At 46.8% G+C, this 10,734-nt stretch overlaps 1 protein-coding gene across 1 annotated transcript; it reads left to right on the top strand.

Annotated features, from left to right (window-relative positions):
* The first annotated feature begins 645 nt into the window (after positions 1–645).
* LOC110287762 (gasdermin-A3-like) lies at positions 646–9,728 on the top strand. Its single transcript, XM_021154304.2, has 10 exons — positions 646–859; positions 1,052–1,232; positions 2,452–2,617; positions 3,621–3,717; positions 4,445–4,487; positions 4,837–4,874; positions 6,883–7,022; positions 7,495–7,609; positions 9,191–9,264; positions 9,486–9,728. Exons 1-10 carry the CDS (start codon positions 646–648, stop codon positions 9,726–9,728), a joined length of 1,311 nt encoding a protein of 436 aa, XP_021009963.2.
* The last annotated feature ends 1,006 nt before the right edge of the window (positions 9,729–10,734 follow it).

Raw genomic sequence — 10,734 nt, 5'->3', positions numbered from 1 at the left:
TCTCTCCAGCCCTTGAGTTGAGTCTTAAAGGAGGAATACATATTCTTTCTATTGGAAAGGAGATATATCATAAACAGAACTAAGAAAGGCAACGTGAGCGAGAGTGAAACGGGAAACTTTCCCACTTATAGTGATGGTGCTAGGAGCTGGGGGAAGGGAAGTGGAGGGTACAAGCAAGTGCAGACTTGCCAAGGAAAGGGCAGATGGGGAAGCTGCCCAACTATGACTGTCAGGCTCCAAGACCCAGTGGTAGTTGCTACATTTCCATAGTGTCCCCAGGTCCCCTAGTTTCTACTGTCCCTTAGTGTGAGAGGACAATTCACTTTCCCTGCTGATGACAGACTCTAGCTGGTCTCTGTGGCTGTGAAGAAATGAACATGGAATGAGAAAAGAGCCCTTGACCCAGGGGAGGGCTGGCATCTTGTGTCAGCCATGTGAACTCTAGAGCTGGGATTGTCCATCACAAAAGAAGGACTCCATGGGCTCCTTCCAGATCCAACATCCAGGCAGCTCTAATTGTTGCTCCTCCCCCCTCCCCCAGCTCTAGGAGTGAAACCTGGTGACAACCTCTTACAAAGTCCTTACCAGGTCTTGATGACTCAAGTGACTGCCTGGACATTCTCCATCTCTTTCTCCACAGAGACAATGTCCGTGTTTGAGGATGTTACCCGGGCCCTGGCTAGACAGCTGAACCCTAGAGGGGATCTGACACCCCTAGACAGCCTCATTGACTTCAAACGATTCCATCTTTTCTGCCTGGTGCTGAGGAAGAGGAAGAGCACACTGTTCTGGGGAGCCCGCTATGTGCAAACCGACCACACTCTCCTGGATGTGCTGGAGCCGGGCAGCTCCCCCTCAGGTCAGCCTCTCACCCAAAGCTGGGTCTGAAGGATGCTGTGGGGCTAGGGCCAGCCATCCTGACCACAAGGAAGATTCTCAAACTCTCCCCACTGATATGGTTAGGTGTCACTAAGCAAAAAGTTCTCTCTGGGGGTGCTGATGAGTGGGGGTACCTCTCAGCTCAGCTGCTTCTGTCTTTTCCCTCCCACAGATCCGACAGACAGTGGCAACTTTAGCTTTAAGAATATGCTGGATCTCCAAGTAAATGGAGATGTGGAAGTGCCAAAGATGATGAAGGTAAAGGGGACTGCGGGTCTGTCACAAAGCAGCAAACTGGATGTGCAGACGCTCAGCGTGGCTCCCTCTTCTCTGGAGAACCTGAAGAAGGAGAGGTGAGAGAGGACAGGGCTGAGGGGCTGACAGGATCAATATTTGATAAGTGGAAGTTCATGAAAGTGAAAAGTTTCTGTAAGGTAAAGAATGCTGTCAATAGGACAAAAAGGCAGTGTACAGATTGGAAAGTATCTTCACCAACCTACATCTGACAGAGGGCTAATGCACTGAGTTTACAAAGAAACCAAGGAGTTAAAAATTAACATCCAAATTTTTAACATAATTAAAAAATGGGGTTCAGACCTAAACTGAGAATTCTCAGCAAGGGAATCTAGAAGAGCAGAGAAGCACTTAAGGAAATATTTGAGTCTTTAGTCATCAGTGAAAAGTCAGTCAAAACATCTCTGTAGTTCCATCCTGTACCTATCAGGATGGCTAAGATCAAACCTCACGAGATAGCACACGCTCACAAGGATTTAGAGCAAGGTGGGAGAATAAATTGTACAACCACTTTGGAAATCTATTCGGCAAATTCTCAAAAAACTGAGAGCAGTTCATGCAATTGGAAGCCAAGATAAGGCAGGAAGGCACAGAAGGACTGAAGATCCAGTGTGGTCCACCTTTAGGAGGGATCACCCAGTTTAGTGAGTGGAGGGTCACTGTGATTTCAGCAGAGTGAGATTCCGATGGGGTGATGAACACACAGACAGTGATTATGGTTCACCCTTTGAGACATTTGCAGTAGGTGAAGTAGAGAAATAGTGCAGTGACTTGAGGGAGAACTCAGGAACAAAAGCAGATTCTGTGAGGACAGAGATGTGTTTTCATACGGAAGGGGAGGAGGAAGTGGAGATGCCAGGTGATGAGCCTCCAGCTGTTTGCACAGTTTATCTCAGCACCCTGGGAGGTAGTTGGCATCATCTCTGTTTTATAGATGAGGCAACTCAGACTCAAAGCTTCTGCCCTGCCAGGAAGCAGAAGTCTGAGTTTGCACTGTGGCCCCATCTGAGTCCTCATGCCTTCCCTGGCACCGTACTGTCTAGGATTGACAGATTTAAAAAGAAGGCAATGAGGGGCATAGTGGTACTTGCCTTTAGTCCCAGTGCTTGAGAGACAAAGGCAGATGTATCTCTATGAGTTCAAGGCCAGCCCTGGGTGCACAGCCCAACCATGGCTGTACAGAGGGACCCTGTCTCAAAAATAAAATAATACAAACACAGGGGGTGACCCTGGTGAGGAAATGCTGAAGGTGGTGTCTTCCTGCTTCTCCTGCCTTAGGAAACTGTCAGCAGACCACTCGTTCCTGAAGGAGATGCGGGAACTCAAGAAGAACCTGTATGTAGTGACGGAGGTGGTGGAAGCCAAGCAGAAAGTCACTCTGGAGCAAACTGTCAACGCAAATGCCATCTTCTCTCTCCCCAGCTTTGCCCCACTGGGACTACAGGTTTGCTATACACAGACACAGATAGAAAGACACAAAGATGGAGAGAGACAGACCACACACACTGTCCTTTGCTCAGTGGTACACAGCAGGCCAGGTCTCCACAGGCCACAGATAACACAGAGCAAGTTCAGTGATACAGGATTTGTCCTCACCCCTGCCCTGCTCTCCTCTCTGGTATGGTGGTGCACACTAGTAATTCCAGCTCTCTGAAGGCAGAGGCAGGAGAGTCACGGGTTCAAGGTCAGTCTGGACTACCTGGTAAGATCCCAGGAAGAAGGCAGTTTCCTGCTTTCAGAATGTCCTTACTTATAGATGAGTCACACAGGTAAAGCCCAGTAGAAATAAGTGCATCTCTTATAATCTATACATACATCTAGTGAGTGTGTTCTAGAGGAATGGTACGGGACTGGGAGCCAGAGGAAGACTTCCCGAATGAGGTAAGAATGGGGGATTTGGTGTAGAGGAAGGAGGAACCTGGGATGTGGGGCAGCATGATCCACAGGCAGGTGCTAGAGAAGGACTGTCCAGTTCCTCTGCTGTCCAGTCCAGAGGCAGGGGGTGATCACTAGAAATGAATGGGAAGGGGGCTGGAGAGATGGCTTAGTGGTTAAGAGCACTGACCGCTCTATCAGAGGTCCTGAGTTCAATTCTCAGCAACCATATTGTAACTTACAACCATCGTAATGGGATCCAATGCCCTCTTCTGATGGGTCTGAAGACAAAGACAGTGTACATATTTATTTTGTATACATAAAATAAATAAATATATACATACATATACATACATACATACATACATACATACATACATGTACATGAAATGAATGGGAAGGCTTCAAGGGCCATAAATTCAGAGCACAGAGAAAGAAAACTGGAGATCCTACTGAAGGCTTTCCTACTGCTTGTGTCCTCAAAGACTGTCTGACCTAGCCCTGTATCTGCATCCTGCCCCTCCTGCTAATGGATCTCAGAGAACTCACAGACTCTCATTGTGTAATCCTAGGGATCCATGAAAGACAACAAGGCTGTAACTATCCCCAAGGGCTGCGTCCTGGCCTATCGAGTGAAACAACTGAAGGTCGATGGGGAAGATAAATGGGGTGAGCAGAGACTATCATGTGCTTACCTCAATATAAGGGATGGCTGCATCTGTGCAGTGGCATCCTGGGCCTCTCTTGGAGGGGATCAGGCGAAGGTGTGGGGAGCAGCATATTATATTGCCCATTGCTGGAGATAGAACCAAGGTTGCTCCAGGTGAAGGAGGAGACCTGAGATCCAGGTGTCTCTGGCACAGGATAAACTGTGGGGAGTGACCCAAAAGCCACATGAGCACAGCCTCAAAACTCAAGAAGACAAAGGAGGAGACAGATCCAAACACCACCACTGGATTGATGATTGGGGGGTAGCTATTGTAGGGGAGAGCTTACAACTTACAACAGTGAAGTTCAGATAAAGAATTAAATGGGAGCCCGGCGTGGTGGCACATGCCTTTAATCCCAGCACAGCACTTGGGAGACAGAGGCAGGAGGATTTCTGAGTTCGAGGCCAGCCTGGTCTACAGAGTGAGTTCCAGGACAACCAGGGCTACACAGAGAAACCCTGTCTCGAAAAACCAAAAAAAAAAAAAAAAAAAAAAAATTAAATGGGGCTGGGCGTGGTGGCGCACGCCTTTAATCCCAGTTCTAGGGAGGCAGAGGCAGGCAGATTTCTGAGTTTGAGGCCAGCCTGGTCTAAAGGGCATTTGAGGAGCTTGGGGTTTGAGGCTGAAGAAAGAAGGGTGTAGCAAGCTTGTAATGACTTCCTGATGCCTTCTCTTGTCCCCTATAGACGTTCCACACATTTTCACTGACAGCATGCAAACCTTTGGCCCCCGGATTGTGCCTCGAAGCTACCGCAAACCTGTCCAGAAGTTATGTGGTAAAGTCTCCCACTCTAAAATAGCAGTAGCTCCTATAATCTACCAACAAGAGCATCTTCTCCTGTTTCCTGAGTCCTCAGATAGATAGAGGTATGGGACATAAACACTGCCCAGAAGGAACAAAGAGACAGGGGCTGAAGCACAGCCAGAAACAGAGAGATTTGGGTGCTTTCCAAAGTTGTAAAGGGTGGGTGTGCTCACAGAATCTCCATGTTTTCATAATGCTACCATGAGGCTGTCTTAGCCATGGCTTTAGGGAAGGGCAGCAAGACGTTGTCCTCACAGGTGTCCTTTTTGTGTTTTCAGAAAAGCCAGGAGAAGGGAAGCTCATACCTAAGGGTTCCCTTTGACTTAAGTTCAGACCCTCAGCCTTCCTCCCTCCTCCATGGGACTGACCAGGAAGATAGTGGGACAGATCTCAGCAAACTCTGACCCTCAACTACAGCAGAACTTCCAATAAGAAGTTAGGATAAGAATAAGAAGTTCCAATAAAAACAATGGAATGGAGAGATTTATAGACAAGATGTGCAGGAAATCTGCTGCCCCAGACCTTTGCTGTCAGCGGCCTCAGTAGCTGTCACCTGTTCCCATGTATCTGCTGCCAGAACTGGGGCAGCTGGGGCTGAGTCACTCAGGCTGAGTGATACCAGTTCAGCCTGAGTACCCTTTTCTTGTTGTGTCAGTTCTATTTTTTTTTCTTTTTTAAGATTTATTTTATTTGACGGGCAGTGGTGGCACACACCTTTAATCCCAGCACTTGGGAGGCACAGGCAGGTGGGTTTCTAAGTTCGAGGCCAGCCTGGTCTACAGAATGAGTTCCATGACAGCCAGGGCTACACAGGGAAACCCCCGCTCTCAAAATACAAAAAAAAAAAAGAAAAAAGAAAAAAGAAAGAAACAAAGAAACAAAGAAAAAGAAAAAGAAGGAAAGAAACAAAGAAAAAGAAAAGAGTTATTTTTATTTATATAAGTACAGTGTAGTTATCTTCAGACACACCAGAAGAGTGCATCAGATCTCATTACAGATGACTATGAAAAACCATGTGATTTCTGAGAATTCACCTGGAAGAAACTCAGGACCTTTAGAAGAGAGTCAGTGCTCTTAACCACTGAGCCATCTCTCCAGTCCCCACCCTCTTTTAAGATTTATTTTCTTTTATTTTATTTTATGTGAGCACACTGTAGTTGTCTTCAGACACACCAGAAGAGTGCATCAGATCCCATTACAGATGGTTATGAGCCACCATGATGTTGTTGGGAATTGAACTTAGGACCTCTGGAAGAGCAGTCAGTGCTTTTAACTGCTGAACCATCTCTCCAGCCCCCATATTAATTCTGGTTCATTCCTGGCTCACAGGACTGGAGCAAGAGAATTCTGAAGACATCTGGGATCTCAGAGGGGCAGTGCTCTCTCATGCTTCCTAGCAATGACTGCCATTCTGAAGGATTTTTTTTTTTTCGAGACAGGGTTTCTCTGTGTAGCCCTGGCTGTCCTGGAACTCACTCTGTAGACCAGGCTGGCCTCAAACTCAGAAATCCGCCTGCCTCTGCCTCCCAAGTGCTGGGATTAAAGGTTTGCAACACCACTGCCCGGCTAGGATTTGTTCTTATCTATTTGCCTCTTATTTTCTCAGTGATCCAGGCATCTGATATTGGTAAGGAGCCTTGTGAATTTTTTCAAGACTTTGCTACACAGGTAGGGAGAGAAGCATTAGAGTGGAAGGGAAAGAAAGGGAAAGTCAGAGAAAGAGAGGGAGAGACAGAGACAGAAAGATAGAGAGAGAAGAAAGGAGAGAAGCCCTGGGTTCTGGGATTACAGCCTCTTCCAGGAAGCCATTCCCAACACAAAGTAGATGTACTTTTAGAATTTAGGCAACTAAACAGACAGGCTGCAGCTCACAGCCATAGTCCCTGAATAAAGACCCACTGCTCTCTGAAATAGTCCTAGTGTCCACTTAATTAAGTTATCAAAACCATCGTTTGTCCACAAACAAGAGAAGGGGAAACAGGCTTCCCCTAAATGTCTGAGTGGAATCATTGAAACTAGAAGTCAACTGTGCACTAATAAAGGATGTATCCTGGGATACAGTGTGGTGGCAGTGGTAACCGTAGTGGGAATAACTGTCATGTTACTTGAAGGCAGGGGTCTAGTCCACCTCTTTCCTCCATCTTTCACAACAAGGCTTTAGCATAACTTCATAACCACACCCCTTGGGAAAGAGGAAAAGTCAGATAAAAGCTGGAAGCAGGGCACCGGGTCCTGAGGAAGGGGTCACGAAGCTTCCAGAACGTTCAGGGTAAGAGGGCACCAGCTGAAGGGGGTCTGCCCCATTAACTGTGCCCCTAGGTTTCCAGACATTAAAGAAAGAGGTGCAGCGAGAGACTCAAGAAGTGGAGAAGTTGAGTCCAGTGGGGCGAAGCTCCCTACTCACTTCCCTCAGCCATCTCCTAGGAAAGAAGAAAGAGCTCCAGGACCTTGAGCAGAAGGTGAGAGCCCAGAGCACAGGGAGTATGGAGGAAGGGAAGTGTGGGTGGTGGTGGCCACTGCAGATGGGGAGGGGAACTGGCAATGGCACAGTGACCAAAGGCTGCGGAATAAATAGCAGATATCCTTCCCAAGGCTGCCCAAGTGCACCTTGGCTGCTAGGCTACCACTGGCCCCTTTATCCCTGAAAGAAGAGCATCAGTACAGGGTTCCTGGAAGTGGTGCACAGCCTCTATTTGCCGGAGGGTACCATCAGCCTATGTCGCCCCCTGCTGGATAACAGCTTGTACTTTCCAGAGCTCAAAACCCAGGGACCAAGGAGCCTACCACCTACCAGGCCAGCACTTTCTAGGACCTGACCACACACAAAAGAAACAGAGTGGGAGAGAGTCAGCCTCGGCTCACAGATTACTGTGTGCCAAGTGCTAGGTTAGACCTTCACCGCAAGTATTAGTCACCCAGTTTTCCTCACAGCTTGAAGGGGCTCTAGAGGAGGGACAGGAAGTGACCCTGGAAGCACTCCCCAAAGATGTCCTGCTGTCAAAGGACGCTATGGATGCCATCCTCTACTTCCTTGGGGCTCTGACAGGTGAGTGAGAAGTGAGTCGGATGGATTTCTTTCTCTTATAAGAGTAAATGGTGTGAATGACTCTAAATGAATGAATGAGTGGATGCCAGGTGGCTTATATGCCATAGTGTGTGTATGTATACATATGAATGTATATGTGTATATATATATGCATGTGTATGTATATATGTGTGTGTATATTTATATATGTACGTGTATGTATACATATGTATGTTTATGTATATATACCTATGTGTGTATATATATATACACCTATATGTATATGTATATATGTATATGTATGTATATATAGGTATATGTATGTAAATATATAGGTATGTGTATATGTGATTGTGTTCGTATATATATGTGTATGTATATATGCATATGTATACATATACATGTGTTTGTGTGTGTGTGTGTGTGTGTGTGTGTGTGTGTGTACAGGACCTGGATTCAATCCAGTTACTTGAGAGAGATAAAAAAAAACAACACCAAATTGGTTTCATTCTGAGGGTTTCACGTGGCCAATTTTTTTAATGATTTATTTCTTTATTTTACATATATGAGTATACACTATAGCTGTACAGATACTTGTGAACCATCATCTGTGCGTTGGGAATTGAATTTAGGACCTCTGCTCAATTCGATCAGCCCAGCTTGCTCAGGTCAACCCTGTGTGCTCAGTCCCTGCTTGCTGCGGCCCAAAGATTTATTTATTATTATAAATAACTACAATGTAGCTGTCTTCAGATGCACCAGAAAAGGGCGTCAGATCTCATTATGGGTCATTGTGAGCCACCATGTGGTTGCTGGGATTTGAACTCAGGACCTTTGGAAGAGCAGTCAGTATTCTTACCTGCTAAGCCATCCCTCCAGCCCCTGTTGGTCCATTTTTATTTTTATTTTTTTTACATTTTTCAATCCTTCTGCATGGGGCCAGGTCCATCCCTTCCGCATTGCTGCCCGCCTGTCAGCTTTAATTTCAGGGTCACTGCTCTTCTGATCTTGTGCCTGTATTTCCTCTTGACCTCTGCACGACACATTTTCCCACTGAAAAGAAAAACGTCTCAGGCCACACTGGGTACAGAGTGCCTAACTTAACCCTGGGCTACAGAATGAGAGTCTCTCTCAAAAACAAACAGAAAGCACATGACTTCTCCCAAAACTGCTTCGAAAGATTAGAATGTTGGTTGACTGTGGTTTTTTAGATGAGGACTCACTATGTAGCCATGGCTGGCCTGGAACTCACTGAGTAGAGCACTCTGGCCTTGAACTCACAAAGGTTCATATACCTCTGCCTTCCAAAATGCTGAGAGTAAGGTGTGTGTCAGTTTACCCAATCAGAAATCACAACCTGTTTTAAGTTAATGACCAGCAAAGGTTTATGTTATAGAGGAGGTGTTCATCTGTGGATAGATGGAGGGTGGGATGGATGGATGGATGGATTGATAGATAGATGTGTGAACGCATGGGTTAATTGATCAGAGTGTGCTAACACTATTTAGAGTCTGTAGTTCCCTCTGTATCATCAACACATCTTTTGTTTGTTTGTTTGCTTGTTTGTTGTTTTGTTTTTTCTTTCTCTGCTTTTCCCTCCAGAGCTAAGTGAAGAACAACTGATGATTCTAGTAAAATCCTTGGAGAACAAGGTCCTACCAGTACAACTGAAGCTGGTGAGAAAAAGTGACAGATGTCAGGGGGAGTTTAGGGCGGGGCAGAGGTGGGAACCACTAGAACCTGTGGGAACATGGGGACCTACTGTGCTCACAGGCCCCAGCCTTATCCCTAGAGGAAAGTCTTCCCCTCTCCCTAGATGCTTAGGGTACTCAGCCTGCTCTGGTAGGAGGGAGAAGCTTTCCAGTTCCCCATTTCCAGTCACCTTGGTCCCCTGCAGGTTGAGAGCATCTTGGAGCAGAACTTCCTGCAAGATAAAGAGGGTGTTTTCCCCTTGGGACCTGATCTGCTCTCCTCCCTCGGGGAGGAGGAACTGATCCTAACAGAAGCACTGGTGGGACTAAGCGGCCTGGAAGTCCAGAGATCAGGCCCCCAGTACACGTGGGATCCAGACACTCGCCACAACCTCTGTGCCCTCTATGCTGGTCTCTCCCTCCTTCACCTGCTAAGCAGGGATTCCTAATGCACCTTCTCTGCCTGCTGCCCTAAAGCCTTCCCAGCCTTGCTGTGCTCTGTCTGTAACACTGCAAGACACTACAGAGCCTCCAGGCTGGGGACGACTGAAATGCCAGCTCAACATCAGTCTCCAAGTTCCTTCTGCCTCACCATCTATCTCTCTCCTTCTGTCCTCCAGCTCAGCACCCACTAAGTCCATCTCCTGATGCTTAAATCCTGAATATACAGAATCATTCAAACCCTTACCACTTTGAGTCACTTCATTTGGGGGTGGGGTAAGGTCTGGGGAGGTGGTAATGGTGGTTGTGGTGGTGTTGGGGATGGGACACAACTTTAACCCCAGCACTCATGAGTCACAGGCAGGTGAATTAAGTTTGAGGCCAGCCTGGTCTACAGAATGAGTTCTAGGACAGCCAGGCCTACACAAGACAACCCTGTCTTTAAAACAACCACAACAACAACAACAACCAACACCACATTCATTTCCTAGTCTAATCCTTCCCATGCGTGTCTCCAAAAAATAAAAATAATGGCCATATGAGAATAAATGGAAAATATTATGTCAATCCTAGGACAAGCTGTCTTCTGGTTTTTCTGTAAAGGGAATCTGTCATTTGACCCAGGTAAAGAAACAGCCATGATCCATACATACGCGTTACTGCCCAGACTGTTCCTCAGGCCCACTGGAAAATGCTCCCAGAGCTCAGAGGGTTAGAATTAAGAACGTCTGCTTTACACTGAAAGGATCATCCAAGCTGCCTGCCCTCACCAAAGCGCCCGTGTTCTCCAGCCCTGGCTGAGGGCTTGGAGAGGAAAGGAAGGTCTAGAGGACTATGATACAGGCACAAAACAGGACAACAGAGTTCACGTTGGTTAAGAGTTTGGGTTCCAAGCTTTCCTTACCTGGGACCCAGTCTCCTCAGCAAGGATCTGGAAGCTATGTCCTAACAGGCAGGTCTAGCAATCCCAGGTGTGGAGGCTGTTTCTCTAACACCAGCCACATGGTGGACAAG

Source organism: Mus caroli, unplaced genomic scaffold, assembly GCF_978045245.1.
Source record: "Mus caroli unplaced genomic scaffold, Mus_caroli_1 scaffold_13, whole genome shotgun sequence".
Taxonomy (NCBI): Eukaryota; Metazoa; Chordata; class Mammalia; order Rodentia; family Muridae; genus Mus; species Mus caroli.
This window is presented reverse-complemented; position numbering and strand designations above follow the sequence as displayed.